This window comes from Anguilla anguilla, chromosome 1 (assembly GCF_013347855.1).
Source record: "Anguilla anguilla isolate fAngAng1 chromosome 1, fAngAng1.pri, whole genome shotgun sequence".
Classification (NCBI taxonomy): Eukaryota; Metazoa; Chordata; class Actinopteri; order Anguilliformes; family Anguillidae; genus Anguilla; species Anguilla anguilla.
The window spans coordinates 56,386,010-56,412,421 of NC_049201.1; the positions used below are offsets into that span (position 1 = coordinate 56,386,010).

Genomic DNA, 26,412 nt, shown 5'->3' on the forward strand with positions numbered 1-26,412 from the left:
CAAAATCAAACCTATCCAAAGAATCTTCTAATAAGAAATAGGCCAAGGTGCATGCATGGCATTGGCAGATTTCTGGCAGCGTTTCTGGTCAAATTGTACCTGTCTCTAATTGTGTCAGTTCTCAAACTTGCTGCCAAATGACACATTAGCGTCGATGGAGTTATGAGCCAAAAACAGCAGCTGCGAGGCAGTCTTACACCCAGATACAAACCCAGGCTTTACACTTAAGCCACCAAGAATGCAAAACCCAAACACCGCGTCGCTCCCTATTGAAGGAGCGGGGATCGACAGCCTCGTGAAGGCCACGCTGAGATTTATAGAATGAGTTATATAAATCTCCATCCTGAGGAGAACCGCATGAATCTCTGTTCGGCTGCCAAGCGCCACTCAGGAAGGGAAATGGATACGGGGAGGATAAAATGGCCGCCACATTCGCCGGTTTCAGCACGCCGTGCGAACGCGAGTCGCGGAGCGCACCTCAGAGCGCGGCGGTTTCCGCTGACCGCGCCGGCGCGGCGGGGAGCTGCTGCGCTGGGCTTCACCTCCCAGCCGAGGCGAGTGGCAGGCGGGGCGCTGCGGCACGGAGGCTCACGCTCGGTCAGGAACAAAGGCCCCGTTCACTGGGCTGTACGTATCTATGTGAGCCGCCCGTCCCTGTGCCCCCTCCCCCTCCCCCTCCCCCCTCTCTGCCCACAGACATCAGTGGCCTGGAAAGCAGGCGGGATGGGTCCATCAGCCGAGGGCTGCCTGCTTTCTGCTGAATCATTCATACCCATATTCCTCCTTACGGCATTTCTGGCGCATATGCAGATTTGAGCCGCGTATATGATTCATTCCTTTGTTTATTTGTTGAAGTCGGGTCACATGGTGCATCCCACTCACATGGACTTCCCAGGTCACATGGTGCATCCCACTCACATGGACTTCCCAGGTCACATGGTGCATCCCACTCACATGGACTTCCCAAGTCACATGGTGCTTCCCACTCACATGGACTTCCCAGGTCACATGGTGCGGCCCCTCCGCTCAGTCTTCCTGGGTGATGGGCGGGACGCGGTGCCAGGCATTAGTCAGCATCCCTGCCCGCCACACGGCCTCAGCTCACAGCAGGCAGCGCTCCAAACAGGCACCGTTTCTCTGGATGCCCAGGGAAACCTCCACCCCTTCCTCTAACTATCAATCTCCCAATACTCTGCCCCCCCCCCCCTCCTCCACTGTCTGCTGGTTTTAATGGAGGGCTCACACTGCTGCAGTCTCGATGCACGGGCTGATTTACGTTCATCGCCATGGGGATGGGGGCCGAGGCAATGCTGTGCCACTAGCCAGACTGGCTGTCTGGTCTGATGTAGCACACTCACTGCTACTGCTACTGCTGCCGAATCTGCTGGTCTCCTAATGTAATACGCTGCCAGAATTCCAGAAGGAGTAAGCATATTACAGGTAATGCATATATCTACTGTATCACAATGTAGCAGTAGGATTATTGGTAATGTCAGTAGCAGTCGTTGTAATATTTGTTTACTTTACCAATGCACTGCGTGAGACAGAGGGCATCCCACATTATACAGCATATTTCAATTGTAAAAACCCACTGTGCATGTTTCAGTTTCCCACAGGGAATTCCCTTCATTTCAGCTGCTTCCTTATAATGGATACAGTCTCACACGGTCCTTTCTGGACTGCGCACAGCCATTCTACAGCTTTTTGGATAAAAAACCAAAATCCACACATGCAACTCAACCGACCATCAAAAACAGAAATCCATTCTGCCAAAACATTGTGAAATACAAGTTAATTTTCCATGAAACAGCTCTCATTAGTGTGAAACTGAGCCTGTCTGCACTGCACACGCTCACTTAATAAGAGAAGCCCTCATAAACATCGAGTCTCATTCTTGTGGGGACGTTGAAGCTAAGGCTACGTGTGTCAGCGCATTTGTGAAAGTGTGCGACGTGTGTGATGGTGAATTTAGTTTAATAAATGTGCGCACACTAAACTGGAGAAATGAGCGAAACCTTTTTCAAACGGTGGGAAGGCTTTGGCTGAAAGCTTCCGGGAGGCCAGCCCCCCCCTCCCCCCGTCTCTCAGGCAGAGCATGTGTCATATTCTGAGGGAAGGAGACGCTCACCCTGACAGGGGAAATGATCTTTCCTTTATTAAACGCCTCCGTCCCTATAAAAGTGAAGTAATATACTTTTTGCTTACCTGGAGGAGTTTTGGCTTTACGGCTTAATTAAAAATCACATCAGGCTCAGATGGAGGTGCTGTCTCTGCCATCTCTCCTGCGAGGGGAAACATTGATAAGAGCTTATTACCTCATCTGGAGTGTGAGGCCTCCTTTTTCTTCTGACTGCAGGAGGGGGAAGGGATTTGTGTTGTGTAATAAACATCTTCGTTTCTTTGTCTTTTGACGTTGGTGGCATTTAATAGAAATGGAAGCGGCCTCTTATTTAAAAAAGCAAACAAAAAAGGCGGAAAAATCCCTTGTTTCACAGGACCGAAGGTGTTTGTGAGAAGGGCAGAGACTGACAGTGTGTTCATGGCATGGCTGGGGTTATCTAGGGCTCTTTTTCAGCCCACAGAGGGGACGCAGAGCGGTGGAGAATTATCAAAGCGCTGTTACTCCTGAAACCCGAATCTTTGTTAGCAAAGTCCTCTTATCAGAGAAAAGAAAGGGAAGCACCCGCTTGGCTGGATTCAGTTAATAGCAGAGATAATCAATAAACATTATTCTCACAAAGCTCAGCTACCGCTGAAAAATGTATCCACCCAAAAACAGCGAAATTTAAAGACTAAACAAGCTGTTATTTCACAGGTTTTTGCGCTGAACGCCTCACTTTAGCATGCTGTTGTCACATGTGGATAGATAGCCCTTGGCACCTACAAACTCAAAACATTCAGTGGAATTTTCGAGCTCTGGTTCGGTTTAACATTCCCTGCTAGTGCGATGTGACTGGCTCAATTTAAATGTCATTTTGAAAACCTCACTCCAAAGATAGCTTCAGCAGTATTAAGAAGTTTTTCTTCTTTACTTTTGGGTTGCTCACAAAGCATTTCTCTCAAAACAGCTTGAGAATTTCATGTATCGTGTCGGCAGTTTACTAAAATTTTAGCCATTGATTTATTACAGTTTAATTAACTAATTTATTAAACTCACTGTAAAAATAAATATCATATAATTATGCATGGGGACTTGGTTAATGTTAACAGTATCTTCATGAGGGTGATGTATAGTTTCTTTATTAATTAGCTGTTATTTTGGTATTCATTCAGTATTGGTATTCTAAATGTTGGTGTCCACAGCTTCATTCTATGGTTAGATTTTTTCAAGTTACTGTCAATCAACAGTGTGAACAAAAAGCTTTGAACTGGAAATTTGGGGGAAAATAATCTGGCACTTCTGTGTAGTAGCTCTAGTTCTGGGCACATACATTTTTTGCATTCCATGATTATTTTAATCCTGATCTGGGTCCAACATCAGTTGAGAGGTATGATTTGATGAAGTGTAGTGTAAAGGGTTTTTGCTGATGGCAGGCTTTTGAGTAAAGACATTTATTCCAATTTATTTCTGTTGATATGCAACCTTCATTATTAATAAAAATGTATGTTCAACCCAACCAAATCAGATCACTTACTTATTATATTAACTGTTTTAAAGGAGGAGATAGCAAGATACATGCAGAAGTTACAGGATACAGTCCACCACTTTTCTTTTGACATATGTGAACCACACACACAGCACCATTCTTTTACAGTCTCAATGTTAAATGCAGGTAAGTAATTAAAAGCTAAATCAATCCTAATTACTTTAAAGCCTTTAAAACAAAGAACAGATGTTCACACAGTACCGATACTAGAGGGGTTTTTCACTCTTCTAAAGACGCCCTCAGTTCTGATGTTTTCTATCACATTTATTTTTCTAGGTTTTTGTATATGCCTCTGTCTTCCATCTTTGCTTTCTCCCTCCTTCTCTCTGGGAGTTATTTTTGGATGTCAGAAAGAATGCATAGATGCACCATTTTTTAAAATCTTGATGAGGGGTAGAGATTGAAAATGGTGGCCTAAAAACAAATCTGAAATCCTGTAGAGCTGATTACAAACTTTCAATAAGAGCTAAACATGAGTGAGCTGTCCCTTTGAATGAGCCCATGGGAGATCCTGTCACTGGTTTACATTTACACTTGGACACACACACATACCAACCCACACACACACACATGCACACATGTGCACACACACACACACATGCTCATACACAAACATGCAAACACACACATACATCAACACACTCATACACCCATACACACAAACACAGGCAAACACACACTCACACACACGTGCACCCATTTAAAGAAACACAGACATGCAAAATTCATACAAATGACTTTTCATTTTTACAATATGAATGTAATAAATAATTTATTAAGGTTAGATATGTTTATAGATGACTTATAACACAGGTATCTAATTTGTAATGTATTGTGGCTGGCCTCTCAACCTTGACCCTCCACAAATGCAGCCATGCAAACCATATGCTATGCTCAAACTCAGTTACACACATTCCACTGTAAAACATGGAGCTAATGGCATGTTTTGTGCGTGTGTGTCTTTGGCAGGTATGGGAAAATAGTGTCAACCAAGGCCATCCTGGACAAGAACACAAATCAGTGTAAAGGTGAGTCCCTGTGTTTGTGCGTCTCTCATCAGGATACACCGACAGGCCTACAGGGGCTGAATGCCCTGTTCCCATCATCAAACATTTATACGCTCTTACTCTCTACCACAGCCCCTTCTGTCCTCTACGGTTTATCAGAACCTAGTGAATCCTGGCCATGAGAGGCACTGGGTTTTATGGGGTACTGGCTAACCATGGCAGATCATGAAATGACTGTACATGCAGTACGGCTTAATGTGAGGTAAACAGCGGTGCGCACGGTGACCCGTGAGGGAAGAGCGGAGTGTGGCGCTAAGTCCTGTGAGCGTCTGCAGCAGACGAGGCCAGGAGGCCAGGGTCCGCTGCGCCCGGCCGCCGTCGGGCCCTATCTTTTAATTGCTTTTGGAGACGCTCTTCCTGTGGGGCACCGCACCGCACCGCACGCGCGACGCTGGCCGTACCCCCATCGATCTCTCCGCTTTGTGCTGCCCAGTGGGTCAGTCACAAAGGGAAGGAGAAGAAATCTCAGTCTGCTTACTGCGAGACCCCCCCCCCCCCCCGATAGCATTAACCTGCCCCTCCCCTTCATCCTGTTTCTTTTTCTATCACTTCTCCTCCATTTCTCCCTCCCTATGTCTGTCCCTCGCTTTGTGTCCGCCACCTTCTCCATTTCTCTCCCGCTCTATCTCCCCCTCCCTCCCTTTCTCTCGCTTTTTCTGCTTCCATTTCCCACACTCTCTCCTGTAGATGTGGATTGGTATGTCAGCTGTTACGCACGCTACTGTGAAGAAGTGCTCCCGCAAATACATTTGGACGCATGCGCATATACACACGCTCCCTCACTAAAAGCACACCCACAAACACATGCATTCACACACACGCACACACATTCACACGCACACAAAACCGCACACACACATACACACACACACACACACACACACACACTCATGCACACATGCACGCATACACACGTACTAACACACTCACATACACACACACATATACTAGCAGACACATACACACACGCACACATACATACACACACACACAGGCACGCACACATGCATTCATTAGCACGCACACACACACACACACGCACGCATGCATACATTAGCGCATACACACACACACACACACACACACACACTCAGCAGTGGCTGTGTGAGGGCCCGCCCATCTATCTGCCCGCGCGGCAGCAGGCGCGGTGGCGGCCGGCACCGGGGCCATCAATCCCGCGCCATGGCGGCACGTCCGCTCTCTGCCAGAGCGCGCGATTGAGCTGGATCAGGCCCGCGCTCAATGAGACTCTCCATCACGCCCATGAGTAATGCCTTTCACCCGGAGAAGAATGGCAACAGGAAGCTGTAAAGCATTTATATCAGCCTGTGTGCACGGTCTGTGTGTGTGTGTGTGTGTGTGTGTGCGTGTGTATGTGTGTGTGTTTGTGTGTGCATGTACGTGTGTTTGTGTGTGCGTGTGTGTGTGCGTGTATGTGTGTGTTTGTGTGTTTGTGTGTGTACGTGTGTTTGTGTGTGTGTGTGCGCATGTGTGTGTGTGCGTGTGTGTGTTTGTGTGTGTGCGTGTGTGTGTGCTCATGTGTGTGTGTGTGTGTGTGTGTGTGTGTGTGTGTGTGTGTGTGTGCTCGTGTGTGCGTGTCTGTTCTAATCATGTGTTTCCTATACACAAAAATAGCTCATTTGGAAAGCTGTGGAGTCCATTAACAGCAGCACAGCAGGATTATGGAGGACTGTGGGAGGCACAGTGGGTCACTCTCGCCTTTAAAAGACTCCATTTCCTGTGGCCTGAGATAAGTGAGCTCCTGAGACTCACACCCCGACCGGCCTCAGACAGTCCAGAGAAATGGGCCCGATGACAGGCGGGGCCTTCTTCATCTCTCACGTCTCACGTTTCCGCCAAGTATCGCTGACTAGCACAGATTTCCTTTTATTGCTTTTTTTTTTTTTTAAGCCACAGAGAATCTGTTCTTCAGGGAGAAGAGAATATTCTCCACTAACACAGTGACCCACATGCTTGACCTTGAAAGGTCGTGCATGTTTTCTTTAATGTGTATATGTCAGTTCCGGCATAATGACTAGCGAGTGACTGAGAGCCTCGTAGAGAATGTGACCTTCATGTCAAGGCGAGGCTGCTGGTGACTTTATTGGTGAAGAGACGGACGGCTCAGATGAGCATGGGCTGCTTGGAGACTGCCGTCAGGCCGGGTTTTATTCATACTGCCGTCGGCGGGCGGGGCAGGAGACAGGAGAGCGAGCGCCGTCTCTCTCTCATGCTTTCCGTCCCTGCGTCTCCCTCTTCCTCCATCTCTCCATCTCATTCTCTTTCCTATTTTATGTGCGCAGAAGAGCCTCTTCTCCAGGGTGATTCATGCCCTGTACATTATCTGTTTATACGTCGTCATGTTTACTGCAGGTATCGAGGTTTAGTATCGTGCTCAAGGGTACAACTTCAGTGCCACAGCTGGGAATTGAACCAGCACCCTATTGGTCATAAGTCAGGTTCCTTTACCGCGTCCTCTGTGTGCCTCTGTCGCTGCTTCTCTACGTCCATCTTTGTCTTTCCTTTATCTTTGTATCATTATAATGTTTTAGTTCCTCTTTCTCTCTCTCTCATTCATTCCATCTTTATATCCCTCTGGTGACCGACGGAAACCGCTGTGAGAAAGCAGCTTTTCAGTTCTCATTTTACCGCAGATATTTCCTGGCGCTCCATGTGATTCTTTTTTTCAGCGTGCTCTTCAGGGAAACTAATACAGCGGCCCGAATGTTTGACCTTGAGAGGTCGTGTGTGCTTTCTCCCCCCGTGTTATCAGTCTGTAATTAAATGGCCTGGAATCTGGGAATGTGGTGCTGCGCAGTGCGGCCACTCAACGTTGTCCATGTGCTTAATTATACAGTCAGCCTGCTCTGAAACATATGTGCACATGCAAAGGTTTATATGACGCGCCTTCAGTAAAGCACAGATCTGCCACTCTTCTGCTCCCTTAAAGTTTAACAGCTCTGTAAGGTAGTGCCAAATTATGACCTCACACTCCTCTGCACTTGCGTCCTGCATGTTTGAGTGGGTGAGAGAGGAAGGAGGTTTGTTATGTTTTTCAGTTATTGGTTTCTCATTACAGGCAATAGATAAAAATGTTTGTCTGTGCAGTACAATTCCCCGGCACAGTTGAGAGGCTCTCTCCAGCTCTGCTCGTGCCCTTTGAAGAGTGAATTCTGTGCTCATGAGAAGTGAAAGAGAGCCAATGGCTAAACCGCATCCAAATTGCGTTCCCAAAAAAAAAAGAAAAAAAAAGGCGCTTCCCGTAAGAGGGCCCTCTTCACAGAAGAGGCCTCGTGTTCATAAACCGAGTCAGTTTGGGATTGTGTTTACCATTTTAATTAGCCGGCCTTGAGAACCATCACTCAGAATACATGGGTGACCGCCAGGAGGGAAAAAATGCTGGCACTTCAACGCTGTTGTAAAAGGTTTTTTATTGCTAATGTAATTTATGTGTGTGTGTGTGTGTGTATGTATGTATATATATATATATATATATAAAAATATCTACGTATATAGCATGCAGTGTGTATATATATATATATACATGTGCGTGTCTGTGTGTGGTGTGTGTGTGTATGTGCGTTCCCTTCTCCAGAAGCAAGACCCCCCATAGTTCCAGCTGGCTTTCCTCCAGAGTGCTGTTTAATTGGGCGGAGCATCATAAATAGCCCTCTCTCGGCGCATTCCATAGCTCAGACCTTTTGTCCCCGTCCACTTCCTGTTGACCGCTGCACATCCCCCAGTTTCCAGCCCGCTGGCCGCATGGCGGTTCTCGCACACGGAACCCGGAGTTCAGTGACCTGAGGAACAGAGCGGAGTCTGTATACAGGAAGCTCCGCCCGCGGGCCTTTTTTTCTCCTCCTTTTTTTTCCCCCTGTTTTGAGATTTTGAGCAACATGACTGGGGGCTGCGAAGGCTTTCTCTGATTCATTGTGCGGGGCTATCAGGGGCAGCGCTGCCTCTGCAGGGGAATGGCCTCTTCGGGATGGAAATGATGTCTCCTTCCTTAAGCGCTACTGAAGGGTTATCGCCTTCTGTGTTATGGGAAGAAATACATCACTGAGGCGTACAGAAAATTTGCAGAGGCACTCACCGTGTTGGAGATTATCATGGACAAACTGCTGTATTGTTACAACTGATTCCGCTAACTTGCGTTCCGATACTCTGCCAGGGAGCAACATGATGATAATGTCCACTTTGGTTTCAAGTTTGGCCTTCAAGTAGAGTTTTTCTTGGCTCTCACGCGGGCGAGGGAAAATTCTGGAAATCCTAATTCTTGGACATAGGTCTTCGGCAAAATAGCAACTCATTCTGTTTCACTTTGCTTGAGTGTGTTGGGTTCCTGTGAACTGTGCACTGTGGTCGCCCTGTATACCCTGACACTGGGAGGTTGTGGCTTCTGTGCTCAGCCTAGTCACACAAGGCCCTGTCCCTCTCTGCTTGGCATGCATCGCAGGCATGGGTTGTGAGTAAGACCCCTGTGATTGGCAGGTGTTCCATCCAGGGGGAGACAGTGTTCCTGCAAGCTACCACACCTGTAAGGAAAGTACTGGCTCCATGTCCAGTCCTGAGGTTGGCACCCATGGTATTATAGTTTCTGGTTTTTGCTCCGTCTAAACCCATAGCTGTATAATTGGATTAATTCTTAGCCTTATTGAATCCAGGTGACCGTGTGTTGGAGGTCTGAGGCAAGTCACCATTCAGGCTCTGAATATTGAGGCTCAGACTCCTAATAATCAGTCAAACTAGCAGGCAAGCTTAGATGGAACAAAAACCAGAAACTGCAGGACCAGTGTAGCCTACCTCTGGTCCAGGCTGAGGTAGAACTGCATTAACAGGGTTTGCCATAGTCTCATTCTGGACATTCAGTCTCTCAGTTTCTGGAAACTCAGTCAACTTTTTTTGGCAGAGGCTTACTGCAATCTGATTGGTGACAGCAGAACTCTGCCATTAGATTTTATTGACTGGGGCAGTTTATCGTTTCGAGCACCCACCCCCGAGACATCATGCCCAGACATATACTTCTATTTGTCTGTCCATATTGATATTCCCCCCTGCACAGCTACCTTTGGTGGATGTCCGTAGGAAGGTCAATCTGCTTTGGGCTATATTCTGTAAAATGGCATAACTACTGATCAGCTCTTAAGAGCAGCACACATTATGGTGAATTCACTTGTTGACACGAGCACTGGTGCCACGTGAGGATGGCAAAGGTCGGATTATCTTCAAGAATTTTAATAATTACCAATGGCAGCACACTGCCAGTATTCCAGCCAATATTCTGTGAAATATAAGCTTCAATATGAGAAATATGAGAGGGATTCGGTTTAAACACCATCAGACGCTCACACATACGGAATATACAGTGAGATATATTTCATAGAAGCCCAGTCATAGCTAGCTGTGTCTGTCAACATGGACTTTGATCAGACATAGTTGGCGTAACGATAACCGAATTAATTGGCTTAAGTGACAGGGTTTGTAGCGTCAGGGTCTCGGTGACGGGCTGTTCAGCAGCTCAGTGGATGCAGTCTAACGCTCGGGGAGGCACCAGGAGAGCTGTGCAGCGGTAATTAACGGCCTTCATCATTCTCACAAGCGCTCTTTAAACGAGGCGCCCCGAACACGCCAAGGTTGCGCATTAAAGCTAACGCGCCGCGGCCGAGCGTGGAGGCCCTAAATCCCGCTACGCTCCAGCGCGTCGGACGCCCCAGCGCTGCAGTCAGCGCCCGCTCCGCTTTCTCTCTCCAGCGCACGGGTCTCAGACGCCTGGCTGCCGACGCTGTCTGTGGCTATGCTGCAGTCAGCGCCCGCTCCGCTTTCTCTCTCCAGCGCACGGGTCTCAGCCGCCTGGCTGCCGACGCTGTCCGTGTGTGTGCTGCAGCCGCGTTCGCTCATTATCAGTGCATTTCTGCGGCCATCGTAAGTGATCTTATTCTAAACCCCAGACCTTTCCCTCTTTTGTCTCCTGATTTTCTCTGGTGCTTTGATGTGTTCTGGTGTCACGAGCAGATGAGATCAACCCACAGCAGCTCTCTTTGTTCTTTGGTCTCGAACACTTAAAAATGTCTTAATGTCATAATGTTATGACTATGGCAAGGCACGGAACTGAAAAGAGGCGGTCGTAAGTGTTTTATTGTTCAATTCACATGCTATTATGATATTATTTCATATGACATTATAGCCATCAGGAATATACAGTAGGTACAGCAGCATAATGCACTTGCAGTCATATGAAATTATTTATTAATTTATTTTATACACACCAGCATGTTTAGATACATTAAATGGATATCAGCAACTTCATGAAAATTGGTATGGTGACAGTCAGAATATCAAACTGAAAACCAGTACAAAATTATGAGTATACATTCAATAGTAATTATTTAGGTTTCATGTGTTTTCTGACAGTTATGCTTTAGAAGAACATGCACATTGAGAACAGCATGTAGACATGCAAATAGAGGCTAATAAATGTCCATAATAGCCACATTACCCTGTTGTACTAACATACTCGTGATGTCCAACAGTCATCCGTAAAAGCCCCATTGCCATATCAGATTTCAGTGCGCACGTCAGCATCCGTTCTCTGGCGTGTGGATGAGAAAGCAAGGTGAGAGAGGAGCAGCTGGGTTTGATCAGCTGGCACACCTGTCAGACGCACCCTCATATTCCTCTCTAACCCGCCCTGATAAACAGAGACCACAATAATGCAGAGGACTGTCTGGAGCTGACAGGGGCTGCTATTGAACCAAGATTTGTCCTTAATTTTGACAATGCGACGCAAGCATTACACTTCATCTTCACATACTCAGTTTGGCAAGTTAGATTTAGTGATTGCTGAGCTCATCAGACTGTGTTTGCACAGAAAAAACAAAATCATTCGGGCTTTTATTTGCCAGTCGAAGTTAAGGATGGATGCTGATTGAATCTGGGCCAATGTTCTGAGTTGTCTGAGTGAGTTTGCCCCTTAGATGTGCTTTGTGGCTTACGATTGGCCGAATGAAAAGCGTGTTGGAGCTCTGTTTCGTGTGCATGCAGTCTTCAGGAAGCTTCTAGAATCTGGTATGTGTGCATGTATTCACACGTGGGAAAGTGCACTCGTGTGTCAATATGTGCATTACGCTTTTCACTTACGAGGTATATGACTATTTCTGTGTATTTGGAGATACTTTAACTATTACTGTAATGTATTTGAAAGTAACTGTTATTAAATTTGAATTATTAGAAATATTTGTCATTATTTTTTATATAGAATTTTAGACAACACAACAGTTAATGGTTTTATTTTGAGAATTAATTATAACATGCACTCCTGGTAGTGTATACACCTTAACCCTCACCCGCATTTACCTAATTCAATAGGAAAATAAACCATTCCAAACACACACAAAGACATTATGGTGGCAGAGAGGTGTTGGAAAGCAGGTTTGTATCTTCCAAAAATGTGTGAGACCATGACTAAAAGGTTAGCCCTTAGATGCACTTTGTATCCATTTAGGCCTTTCATCACTCAGCATGGTGTAATTCAGCAAGGTGTTATTTTTGCTGGTGTATTAAAGAAAATAATTTCCAAATTCAGTTGTTTAATACTCATGTATTTCACCCAGGTCTGGTGTTTGTATATACGAGTGCATGCATGTGTATGTAATTATGACTGTGTATGTGAATGTGAGTTTTTGCGTGCTTGCATGCGTGTAGAGGAGTGCGTTTATGCAAATGTATGTTTTAGTGTGTATATGTGTGTGGTAAAGTATGAATTTGAGTGTGACTCTCTCATGTTTAGCTGCCTGGCGTTTGCAGCTTTGCCTGGTGTGGTCTGCGCTCCCACCCTCAGACAACATCTTTCACCATGACGTCAGAAACAGGCTGGGCAGATGTTCCTCGCCCCAAGATATTTTTATTCCCCCCAGTTTACACACGATGACTGCTGGTTTGGTGGATGCCGGCCACAAGGACACTTCCCAAAACCCTGTTTTATTTATCATTGGTTGCTGTTCAACATGAGAGGGGTGGAGGGTTAGATGTAGCAGCTGTGTGGACATGTCTTCTCCTGGGGTTACTTCCAGACCAATGCGAGTTCCAGTGGTATCCTTCCCAGAATGCCACAGAACAATTTTAGAACCCTCCCCACGCACGCACGCACGCACGCACGCACACACACACACACACACACACACACACACACACACGCGCGCACAGTCCTGTGGTGTTTTCTCCACTCTCTGTGCTTGAGGGATGTCATGGCGTTTCCTGGCGAGGAATGTTAACATTTTTGTGGAGACAGAAACTCCCTCTGGCCCAAGTGCTGGGAGACCAGGGATTCTTCCTGTCTGATCAAGGGTTAAAGGTCAAACTCCACTTTGTGAACCGAAGATACAACCGTTTACATGTGCTGCCCTCAAAATCCCCAAATCTCCTGCTGCTGCTGTTGTTTACTCATTTTGATTGATTTAAGTTTTAGTTTTTGAAGGCTCTTCACTATAACATTTTGCTGCATTTCTGAAGTTGGGTCAGATTTTCCACACGTTGCCCACATTTGGTTGATAAAAACACTTGCAAAATATTTTAAAAGTCTATGAAATGCTTTTCATTGTCCATTCAAATGTCATTTTATCAAACTCATTTGCCTCACAGTTGTCGTCATACAGCTACAGGGCCCAGCCACACCCAGTCTTACCCAGTAATACAAACACTATTGTTGTCTTTAGTTGTACCAACATTGCATGTTCTCAAGATGTCTGTGCAAATATTATCAGTGTTTGCTCATTAGTGTAATATGTGTCACATGTCTCAAGCTCTGTTGCAAGATGCTCTACTGTTTGAGTAGCCAGCTGTTCCATCTCTCCCTGGTTTTGTGTAATTCTGCTAAGTAAAATGTGAAGCTTTAGCTTTCCCTTTGGAAAGAGCAAAAAAAAAAAAAAATCTCTAGAAAAGTAATTCCACTGAACAGATCCTCCAGAAACAATTAATCCTTTGTAAAGTTCTTTTTAAACAGTGCTCAGGTTTAATTCATCCTTTGTAAGTTTCTTTTTAAACAGTGCTCAAATGTATTTTACATCCTTGAATTTCTTTTTCATAAATCCACCACATAATTATTGCAATGTGAGGGTTTTAGGTTTACTGTAGTTTGTTGAAGAATTCTGCTGACCTTGAGAAAGAAGGTGGGGAAAGTGAAGCGTATTATTGTTTAAAAGAGCTGTTCGATTTATATTCTGGACTCTAACCAAATTTCTCACAGTAAAATCCTTATGAATATTGATCTGAGAAAGATAAGGAGATTTATGAGCAATGGCTGAGGACTTGTAGACGACACGGGTAAGGCTGATCAATGCATTGGATGATTTGCATTTTCAACAGCAAACATCCATTTACTGAATTAAAATGTACATGCATACTCAGTGTAAGCATTAAATAGCCGCAGAGAATACATATATTCAATCGGTGTTGGTAATCAAGCGAAAAATAAACATTTAACTCAATTGGGAGATATGAGATGGGAGGGGGGATTATGGGTAGAATGAGATGAGAGACACAGAGAATCACTCTGGGTTGCAAGTACAGGCTTTGTGCCATTGTGCGGACATGTGTGCATGTGCTTGTGTGCATCCAGACTAAAGTACAGCAATGTAACATTTGTTTGTGTCTAAAGCAGAGATGCAGTTGTAGCAGTGCTGTAGCGCTCCTGTATGTGTAAAGCAGAGATGCAGTTGTAGCAGTGCTGTAGCTCGTAGCGCTCCTGTATGTGTAAAGCAGAGATGCAGTTGTAGCAGTGCTGTAGCTCGTAGCGCTCCTGTATGTGTAAAGCAGAGATGCAGTTGTACCAGTGCTGTAACTCGTAGCGCTCCTGTATGTGTAATGCAGCGATGCAGTTGTAGCAGTGCTGTAGCTTGTAGCGCTCCTGTATGCGTAAAGCAGAGATGCAGTTGTAGCAGTGCTGTAGCTTGTAGCGCTCCTGTAGGTGTAAAGCAGAGATGCAGTTGTAGCAGTGCTGTAGCTTGTAGCGCTCCTGTATGCGTAAAGCAGAGATGCAGTTGTAGCAGTGCTGTAGCTCGTAGCGCTCCTGTATGTGTAAAGCAGAGATGCAGTTGTAGCAGTGCTGTAGCTCGTAGCGCTCCTGTAGGTGTAAAGCGGAGATGCAGTTGTAGCAGTGCTGTAGCTCGTAGCGCTCCTGTATGTGTAAAGCAGAGATGCAGTTGTAGCAGTGCTGTAGCTTGTAGCGCTCCTGTATGTGTAAAGCAGAGATGCAGTTGTAGCAGTGCTGTAGCTTGTAGCGCTCCTGTATGCGTAAAGCAGAGATGCAGTTGTAGCAGTGCTGTAGCTCGTAGCGCTCCTGTATGTGTAAAGCAGAGATGCAGTTGTACCAGTGCTGTAACTCGTAGCGCTCCTGTATGTGTAAAGCAGAGATGCAGTTGTAGCAGTGCTGTAGCTTGTTGCGCTCCTGTATGTGTAAAGCAGAGATGCAGTTGTAGCAGTGCTGTAGCTTGTAGCGCTCCTGTAGGTGTAAAGCGGAGATGCAGTTGTAGCAGTGCTGTAGCTCGTAGCGCTCCTGTGTGTGTGAAGCAGAGATGCAGTTGTAGCAGTGCTGTAGCTCGTAGCGCTCCTGTATGTGTGAAGCAGAGATGCAGTTGTAGCAGTGCTGTAGCTTGTAGCGCTCCTGTATGTGTAAAGCAGAGATGCAGTTGTAGCAGTGCTGTAGCTCGTAGCGCTCCTGTATGCGTAAAGCAGAGATGCAGTTGTAGCAGTGCTGTAGCTCGTAGCGCTCCTGTATGTGTGAAGCAGAGATGCAGTTGTAGCAGTGCTGTAGCTCATGGCGCACCTGTATGCTTTTAGCTTTCAGGAATCCCACTGTGTACTATTACTGCTCAGCCCTGTGAGTTCAGCTATATCTGTGGGGGGAAATTGGCCTCTTAACCGGAAGGTTACAGTTTGTATTCCCTTCCTGGGGGTTGCTGTTATCCTGAAAAAAGGCATTGGTAAACTTTCAGGGGTGTAAAAAATGTAAGACATCATCCAAATAAACTGTATATACATTACACCGTAGATACACCGTATAGTCCTACAAGCTACATGCAATGTGTGGGGCTATCTCATTTCCTTATGCCTTCTTTATGCCGTGCATTATGAATGCTTAAATCCAAACTCAGATAGGATGAGGGTCACTGTCAGTCAGTGTACAGCTCCCATTTCCTGTGTGCCCCCCACCAAATACACACAGACTGGTGACTGCACACACACACACACAAACACAGTCACAGAGCAGATATATGCACTGGTCTTTCAATCTGTCACAATTTTATCACCACTGATGCCAGTTGACCTCCAGTAGCAGTTTTAGTAATTTGAAATGCCGATGATTTTCATTATACATTTTCACAAAGGGGTCAGGAAGCTAACACATCACCACAGACAGCACCCAAAATTGCTGCCAGCAGTCAGAACCTCCCAGGCAGGGAATTATGGGGGATGGGCAGAATGCAAAGCTGAATGTTTCCCATTTAACAGTCTCAGATGTGCCTCTGAAAAGGGGACTGGGTTAATCTGGATTGCAGGGACTGGGGTAATCTGGTATACAGAGACTGTGGTAATCTTGAGTGAAGAGACTGGGTTAATCCTGAATATAGAGCCAGGAAACAGAGTAGTTGTGCTGCTTCACTGAAACGTGGAGGTTATTTGAGCTTGCTGGGATTTGGTCATTTTACAGGAATGTTGGAACGGCAAAATAAAGTCCATCATTTGCACAGTGTCCATCAAGAAAGTTGTTGGTTAAATCCATTAGCAGCTGTAGAAATGACGATAGCATGATGAAGTTTTCAGAAGTGCTGCTGGGTAATCGGCAGATCTCTCCATCCTCCCTGAATTCCCTGTCAGTCTTGTGCATTAAAGTCACACTCAATTAACCTGGGGCTTGATTGCAGCTTCGTTCCGCCTGCCAGTGCCGGCCTTATCTCAGGCACCACACTGCAGATCTCCATCTCCCGTCTCTGCCTCCATCTCACCTGGAGCCGCTCCTCCCCGTCCCGGACCGCTGTGCTGCTTCAGGCAGGGCGAGCGGAGCCCGAGCTCGCGGCTTTCACTTCCTCTCTGTTACCGCGAGCGTTTCCACTCCACGCCATCCGGCCCATTTCCCAAAATATACAGTCCTCACCGTGTGGTTCGTCAGGTGTTGCCAGTCCAGCAAAAGCCCAAAAACGCAGTATATTAAAAATGAGAAGGGTTCTGGTACACCCGGGGCTCGGCTCAGGTCCCTGAAGTGTGCAGTGTAGCGTACTGTACTGTAGGTGCAGGTTGTGTGTGTACTTTTTACAGTACATTCCAGCCAGATCCCCACTTGGCTCGGTCACACCCAGAGGTGAAAAACCCCAGTGGTCCCAGACCTGCCAAGCTGCACCTCCCCAGAGCTCCTTAGAGCTGAGCGTCCCTGTCTTAGCATCAGACCCCTCTTAGCTGCAGCCTTTCCTCTGCTCTGCTGCAGTCTCATAACCACACTCCAGAGTGAAGACCAGCATGCATATGCCATCAGCTGTTAAAATTAATGATGAGCCTAGTACACTCACACACACACACACACGCAGACACACATACATGCACACCATGCGCACACACACATACACCACACACACATACACGCACACATACCACACACACACACGCAGACACACATACACGCGCCACATGCACACGCACCACACTCACACATCCCACACCCCACACACACACACACACGCACCACGCACACGCACACACACACTACAGACAAAATGTGTGAGTGCCGACTGTTGGCTCATTTAGCACCCTCATCTGCACACTGCCAAAGCTCGCATCATGTCTCTGGCTGACGTGCAACAGAAATGTGCTTTCTTAGAAACTGACCTAATTTAAATGAGCCCTCCCTCTCTCTTGTGCTCCCTCTCTCTCATTCTCCCCCCTCCCCTTTACAATATTCCAAATGTGGCATTGTACATTCTTTCCTTGAGTGCCTACTTCCTGGTCATGTTTCTTTATGGCCTAAGTCTGGCTTTACATTGTAGATTCCGAGCCAGCTGGGCACATAATTATGAAATGTGGAAGCTGGCCTCTGACACATAGGATAGACCGTATGCACAGAAGGCAGATTTGGAGTCTGTTGCTTGGCACTCCTCATCGCAAGTCAATTTAGACTCAGTCATACCAATGAAATTTTATTTATAGAAAGAGATAAAGTGACTGCCCTGGCTGAAACTACTGAGAGACACTTGTTCCAGATCACACTGCCACATATGCTGCTCAGTCACCTTTTCTCATTTTTCTATCCAGTTAAGTTACTAGTGCTGTTTGGTTACCATGGCAATTTTAATTCAAGTGCAAGCTCAACATTTCAAGTGAAGTGGAAACCTGAATTGCAAAGCAGAACTAACTCCAGTGTCATATTTTTCCAGAGCTCCATTGCACTTGCTAGTTTGTTAGCAACTAGCTGGTTATGTCCAATTCCAGGGTTTATACAAAACTATCAATTATACAGTGAGACATAGCGCATTGTATCTGATGTGTCTGTTCAGAATGATATTTTTGCGAGTGATTTTCATAATAGTATGGCGTATTCTGGCCATGCTGGCATACTTTCATCATGGCTGTTGGTCTAACAAATTCTTACAGTGTGTGTTCCTTCATGTGCCACAGATGGAAATGCTATATGAATTGTGTGCTACTCTAGAGTAGTAGTGTAATGACTGTGTGTGGTTTGGTGTTGAAGTGTGACTCCTCAAAAAGTAGCTTCAATTAAATATTTAAGGTGGAGTGCAGAAAGAGCCTTTCTCTTTCCTGTCTTTATGCATTTGTATGCCTGTGCGCACGTGTTTGTGTGTGTGTGTGTGCAGTTGTGCATGCGTGCGTGCGTGCGTGTGTGTTTGTGTGTGCGCGCGTGTGCCTGTGCGTACGTGCGTGCTTGTGTGTGCATGCACGTGTGTGTGTTTGCGTGTGTGTGCCTGTGCCACCCTTCTGGGTTAAGATGGGAGACTCATTTCAGATGGACAGATGAACCCATGCAGCTGAGCCATATTTAAAGCCACCCCCCCCCCCCTCTCCAGAGAGGAGAATAACCTCAGGGAAAGTGTTTGGTTGGACATGCCAAGCAGTTATCGAACAGACCATTGACTTTAAGCGTGCTCGATAGTCATGTTAAGATAAACTATCAGAGCTTTGTCAAGGGACAAGACTAGATGCCCTTAAATGTCTTAAGGCAATGGTGCAGTAGGCTTAGAAAAGGGGAAAAAATGCCTGTATTTTTCACTATCCATTAATTTCATTATACACATTATAGACCCTTTGGTGCTTTTATACTCTGCTGAGTAAAGAAGGAGAACATAAAATGTACTCCTTCGTCCCATCACTGTACATTGCCTGTTTATGAAGTCCTTATTTCTATTGAGGCAAAAGCAGTACCAGGTTCACTTTCACACTGAGAGAATGGAAACCCTACTACACCAGAATGTCCATCACATCCGCCTCCTACATAACAACCCTCCCCCAAACCTAACGCAGCCCTCTCGAACTCAGAGTGGGGAAGGGTTGCTGAACCATGAAAATTTCCCAATGTATGGTAAAAAGCCGCCATCTTAAATCTCACAGGCTGGGTAATCTGTGTTTCTGTTGGTTTTGTCAGTGTTGGAGGCTGGCCTGGCTTTTAACGCTGTGGGCTTTGCACATTGGCACAGCATTGCTGTATTACAATGCAAATTTTCTCTAGAATCTTAACCACCAAGACGCTTTTGCACATTATCCTTTTTTATTACACATTACCGCTGGATCAGTGCTTCCCCAGACATGTCAATGTTTTTAATCCTGCGCATATTTTTAATTAACACTGAGCTGACCTTGGAGAAATGTAGTCAAAGGAAGGGTAGGATAACAGTAACTCATAAATCAGTGCACTGGTCATGATGCTGAACTTTTCAGGATTGATGCATTTCTATAAAAAGAGATGGTGGCACAGGCCCAACCTTTGTGTGGGTCATAGCTGGGAGACAAGAACAAACACACAGTATGGTTTTGTGTCAGTTACTATGTGTCTTTAAGCAAGGTTGTGTGGCCACAGCAAAGAGAGCGGTGGAGTTATTTAACTGCGGGGGTCCCATTGCCTTGCTGAAGCATGATAACAGTGTGCTCCACAGTGCTCCAGGAACTCCTCCTGCTAGACGGAAGGCTGTTATTGCCAACCTGAAGGAAGTAAATGTGCAGGTATCATTGTGCCGAGTGTATTTGGCTTCAGTTCAAGAGACTCTTAACTTAGGTAAATCAATCTGAGACCTTGCTGGATTCGTACGGATTTTTCCTGCAACAGCCATTTGCGTCTGCAATTGCAGGTGGTTTCAACCGTTTTTCTAAATGATGGCTTTGGTGTTGAGGTGCCCAAGTGAGGTGTGATGTATATACACATTACCGGAGGCTTCTGTAGGCCACCAGGATTGAGTTACTGAGATGGAGTAACAGCAGACTTTTCACCATCATTTCTGTGCTTTTTATATCATGGACACACAAAAACACAAACACACAGGTCACAAAGAAGCGTCCTGTGACCAGCTGTATGTAGGGACATGCCATACTGCGGGTGTAGGTGTTAATGCTGAACTTGTGTTGATGTTTAACACGCTCTTGTGTCTGTCCTCTCTGTGTGTGTGTCTGCGCAGGGTATGGCTTTGTGGATTTCGACAGCCCAGCAGCAGCTCAGAAGGCCGTGGCTTCGCTCAAGGCCAGCGGTGTCCAGGCTCAGATGGCCAAGGTAAGCTAAGCTCCCGTGCCCCACCTGCGGCTTCAGTATGCTCCTCTCACAGGAAGACAGCAGTGATCTCCCATCTCTACAGCAGTCTATAGAGAATGAATCCCCTCCCCCGGGGCGGGGCTAATGGGGACGATGCCACACCTCCAGGGTGCTCTGGGAGGCGTAACAGGAGATTTGCCTTTGTCTTTAATTAGAATTTATTTTATTTTTTGTGTAAGGGATTTTAATGGCTATACTCTTCTTATTCTCTGCTGGGGGAGTTCTGAAGATATATAAATATATGTGAGCATTACATTTTCCCTAAAAATAAAACGGAGCTGCTTCTTAAGTCTAATATATACTTTGTCACACTTTCAGCCAAGTGTCTTGAAAGAAAAATGAAGGTGTCGCATGACGTTTGCCATTTATACTTCAGAAAGGGCCTGCAGGGAGGGTTCTGTTGTCTCCATGGTAGAGGCATAAAACTTCTCATTAGTTTACATTTGAAAACATGGCGGTGACCAATGAAGTCGTTGAGATTATAGAGGAAGAAATTTTAGATCTAATTTTGTTTAAAAAAATGATGTGAATGGAAAGAAGACGGAGACTAGTTCATCCCATAAGCCTGATTATGGAAAACCAGGGAGGATATATTCTAGTTAAGCAGATGCTTTGCGTGCACGATAAAGACATGCATTTCAAACATTTTAGGATATCAGCCAACTGGTGAAATAAATTAATTAGCTGCAATTGTCCCTACATCGTACATATGGTGCTTTCTTATGTATTTTGGTAGTTTCTCCTTAATCGCCTTCATGTTTATAAACATCAGTCAAAACCAAAGTAATGAATGCAAAAAATCACATCCATGACAACACATTTCAGCTTTCCCACTGGCTGTCCAATCACATTGCAGCACAAAGTTTGACATTCTAGAGGTGTTTGACACTGAGACATGTGACACTTTGTTCAGTTGAAAAATGTCATTTTTGTCTCATGACACTTGTCGAAAGGCTCGTGCAACAAAGTATTTAGGCTTTACACACTTCACTAGAGTCTCACCTGAGTGATGGTGATGTTGCTGGGCACATAGATGGACCTGCTTCTGCACACATTGTGTCATCCTGTGTCAGGTAAGGATGGTGGCTGGGGTACGAGGCATGTTTATACAGAATGGAAGGTGACCCATTTGACTTTTTAGAGACCATTCACAGGAAGTGGTGTGTCAGATAGTCGTGGTGTGGTGTCTGTTGTTCAGAGCACTGCTGGACCCAGTCTGGTGACCTCAGACAAGCTGCCATATCTTTAGCTTTGAAATATGAGCAGCACAAATGGTGCTGTTGAGGGTGACGGTGGCGATGCTGGTGGTCGTGATTGTGATTGCGATGGTCACGGGGACGGTGCTGTAGATGCAGGAGGAGAAAGGTGGAGACTGATGTGCTCTGTCTGGATTAGATAAAGATGTACCCAAGCCGGCTGAGCACTGTGCATTTAAAGGAAGTGGCCCCAGTGTGGCGCATTTAAAATAAGCGATTCATCCATTGCCTCTTACCATAAAGTGTCTTTGCTCCAATATTCGTAAGAGAGTGCTAGTAGAATACAAATGAGCTCTGTGGCTTAAATCCCATTTAAATGCATGTCATCTTTTCCCCCTTCTGTTTTTTTTTCCCACTTCTTTGTATGCTTTTTTTTTTCTTTTCTGCAATTGACCGAGAAGCAGTCAGTCCATCTTTAGAGTTTATGCAGGACAGTTTATCCGCTCTGCTCCTCAGTCATTAGAGATACAGTGCCTCCAAGAGGTGTTTCCTCAGAGGCTGCCGGAAGGTTCCAGCTGGGTGACCAGCTTACCTCCAGTCATGCGTATCTTTGGGCAGGTGGCTTAGAGTTTGTGAGCTGTACTCAAGTTTTGATTGAGAGACCGTGTGTGTGTGTGTGTGTGTGTGTACTATATGAGTGTGAATGTGTGAGCTAGTTTGCGTAAGAGTGTGTAAGTGTGTGTGCTCACCTATCTGTGTGTGAGAATCTTCAGTGACAGGTTTGTCAGCAACCAGCCACTCTTGTTGATTTACCGCAGTGTCTGTGTCTTGTCATTTCACAGTCAAGATAGGATGTCAAAACTAGTTTGATGTGGAGCTTCGCAAGATAGCACCGCATGCTTTTTTCCTCCTACCCTTTTATAGCTTGATTTCAGGTGTGTTGTTCAGTGGAGAAACGCTCACCTATGCTCTTAGTGTGTGCGAGTGATGTATCATATCCTGACAGCTAATGGCCTCTACAGCCCTGCATGACTGAGTACAAGGCCAGGGTAATGTTACACACGTGCACATACACATGCACACGCAGACACACACACACACACACACACACACACACACACACAAAGACTAGGACGCAGATGAAAGTGCAGACCAGAGATCAAGTAATACGAATAGAATTTGTGGGGTTATTTCAGAGATCTCCATGTTTAATCACATGAAATATTGCATTCGTATGATAATCTGTCATGCTTTATGCTCCTTGGTCAATGGAGATGACTGAACTAACAGACGATACACAGGAAGAGACATTAGTGGCCACACACCATACTGTGAACCTGTGCATGTGTAGACAAGAGGCCTGGCTCAACTTCAGAAACATTATTGTTGGCACTTTTCTGTATATACTGTGTCCCTCTACGCTCAAACAGATGTGAAAACTTTGTTCTTTATACTAATGCAATTGCTCTCAAGAAAAAATGGTTTAACAAGCAATATTTCTTTTTCCTAAAAAATATAGCTCTCCCAATTATTAACACTGCTGTATTCAGTTCTTTATGCACTCTCCCTTTGCAAGCATAACTCAGTTGAGTCATCTTCTTTCTGACCATTTCGCCATACGGTGTCTTTCACTATCTTCCCGATCCTTTGGTCTGGGCTTGTGGGCTGCCCTCTTCAATTCAAAGTACACATTTTCGATCAAGTTCAAGTCTGGACACTGAGATAGCCATTGCAAAACAGTAAATTTATGGTCAGTTTGCCATTTCTTGGTTAATTATGAGGTGTGGTTTAGATCATTGCCTTGCTGAGAGAGCCATTTGTGGCCAAGTTCGAGGTTTCTGGGTTCTTGGCCAAAATTGTTACTTGCTGGAAACTGTAACTCCATTGATCTTAACAGGAGGCCCAGGACCAACAGCCCCATAACATCAAAGATCGTCATCATAATATATCGTTAAGTATCTTTCTTACTTCTTGCCAACCCACCCACTGCTGGGCTCATCTTGACCATGACAACCCGTGCTAATCAAACGTCCAATGCTAAACTCAGATTGGAACCAGGTTCCTCTGGCATACCTCAGAAGCAACCAAGAAATGGTTAAGTGGAAATGTGTTTTATTTCCTGCTCCAGTTGTCCAGTCTCGCCTTTGATTGCAGAATTGTATGGGGGATCCTTCATAGTTCTCTCCCCTCAGGAGAGAGGCAGAGGGCCTGGTTGTAATTGCTGTGCTGTATAGAGCTGTTTTAGTGCCCTTCTGCCCCGGCTCTCTGTGAAAGGGCCACTGTGAGGGAGAGCCTCTTTGAAGAGGAGCATCAGTCATTTCCTCCAGAACACAGGATTTTCCTCTCTAATTGCTTGTGCATTCCCTCCGCTACCTTTCTCTCTTTCCCCCTTCGCTTTCTCTTTCGGTGCCCTTCATCACTGTCTCTCCTTTGCACCTCTACTCGCATGCTCGCTCTCTCTCTCATTGGCTCTCCCTCCGTCCTCTCCCCTCCCCTCTTTTTCTTTCCCTTAAAAGGGAAGACAGTCCAGGAGATCCACAGAGGAGAAGTGTTTAAAAGAGGAGCGAGACGGCGTGTCAGAGAGCTATAACAAACGCGCCGTTCCGCTGTCAGGGGTTCGAGCTGTACGGAAGCTGAGGCATGATTGGATAGATAAAAGCTCCTCCCCCCCCTCCACAGTAACAGGCCTCTGCCATCCCCTTCTTCAGCGCATCAATGTGAATTACAAGGTGCCAAGTCCTGATTGTAGTGTCAGTTTCCGAGAGGGAGTTTAACTAGACGCCTTGTTGGTTTAAGGCAATTGCAAGCTTTTATGGAAATGCTATGTTTTCTCTCTCGCTCTCTCTTCTCCCCACTCTCTCTCTAATAGAGAGGAGGGATGAAAATAGCTCTCTTTTTCCCCTCCTTTCTCCCCTGCTTGCCTTCTCTGCCTCTCTGTGAGACAGGCTGTTAGATTGCTGGAGGCCAGCAGGATCAGAGAATAGATTAACCCTCCAGGTTCCTGCTGCAGACAGCGTTTCTGCTCTGATTACGTCCCGTGTCTGACTCTGCGGTTGTAGCATCTTTATAAATGTGTACAGGCTTATCTTCGGTGCGTGTTTTCAGCATATGGTCTATTTAGTGAAGAGCCAAGGGAGGCTGGTATCAGATTAATGTACAGGAGCTGGGCTCAGCCTCCATAATGAATCTAAACATTGACTCAGATCACACCTCTCATCTGTTTCAGTCTCCCCCCCCCCTTCCCTCCAGATAATAAAGAGTTACTGTACCTCACTTTAATGTAATCATTACTTTGATTTCAATGGAAATTTATGGCTGCCGATTTGATCCTAGATGGATTTTGGCTCGTAATTTTTTCAATTTGATTCAGTGTTCTGAGATTTCATTCAGTAAATCCTTTAGCCAAAATGCAATCTGTAGTAAGGCCTTGAAAGGTTTTTGTACTTTATTTTCCATTGGTTTATGCATTTCCTGTATCAACACAGGTCCTTTACAACTAAAATATCAAATTTCTATGTATTTACTGACAGGTACTTTTGCACGTAATAAATGTTGTCTACTACAGACAGTGTGAACTGGTTATATAAGCACTAAAAAAAGATAATTGATTTATAAATAATGTCTCTGAAAACTTAAAAAATTGTCAGTGGAAGTCCTGAAAAAATACTTGAACATTGTATTTGAAAGAATATAGAATCCCTGAATTTATAAATGAGAATGTCCTATTGGAGCAATTTACAACATGCTTCGCTACCATTTGAAAACGGCAACCTTCATGTCTAAAAGTTAGTGCCTTAACCATGGCTCCACCTGTATTCTTAAAGGTTATATAGCCTGTGTGTGTGTGTGTGTGTGTCTGTGTGTCTGTGTACGTCCCACATTAAGAGTTCACACACACACACACAGGTCATATCAGTTGAATGTAAGCTGATTCATGGTTGTTCTCTGGAGTTGATGCCATACCTTAGTTTGCATATATACTTCAGCACACATATCGGTTTTGAAATTGCTCCAGAAAGGATTTTAAAAGGCCTTGGGTTTACCGACTTTACAGTGTCTTTTATTACAAACCCCGGAAAAATACGCATTTGAACTTTTTGAGAGACTGCCCTTCTCACACCTCTGTACAGACACTTATGGCGTATGAATCTTTCACATTTTATTATACACAGCCTTTTTTTGTTGAGGAAGTGTTTCAGAGTATATTTCATATAAACAGCTAAAGTTGTGGGTAGCATATATAGCTTAAAGTAATGGCAATAATTCTGTAGCAGCAGAAGAGATATCACCTGGATTCATAGCAGTAGACTCGAGATGCACTTGAGCTGCGTATGAAATATAAATATTTATTATAAGACCTGTGAGGCCAGTACCGGCATCATGTACTGTACAGAAGAGTTAATATCTTTGGCAGCTGTAGGAAGCCATTGCATAAATGACATGTATGGTAAATACATCACGACAATAACTGGATACAGCATTTAATTAAAAACATGTCTTCTAGTTTTTCAACCATGCTTGAATGTATGTTTGAACAGGCCAGGCAAGCGGTGAATGTTTGATTATTATGAAACTATGGAACACGTCAGTTAATCCTTTTTGTGCTGTGGCATTGCAAAATACTATTATGCTGCGAAACAGTTTTGACCTTGAATACCCCATAATCCATTTTACTACAGTTTATTTGGCTGAATTAAAAGGGACAT

The 26,412-nt window shown here is 45.2% G+C and overlaps 1 protein-coding gene across 4 annotated transcripts in view; it reads left to right on the forward strand.

Moving 5' to 3' along the window:
• Window positions 1–26,412, forward strand: part of rbms3 (RNA binding motif, single stranded interacting protein) — a 290,727-nt gene that overhangs the window by 163,556 nt on the left and 100,759 nt on the right. For all 4 annotated transcript variants that reach the window (XM_035411964.1, XM_035411956.1, XM_035411971.1 and 1 more), the window contains 2 exons: window positions 4,617–4,675; window positions 20,380–20,471. In XM_035411964.1, coding sequence (XP_035267855.1) covers window positions 4,617–4,675; window positions 20,380–20,471 — 151 coding nt within the window. The remainder of the gene's footprint in view (window positions 1–4,616; window positions 4,676–20,379; window positions 20,472–26,412) is intronic.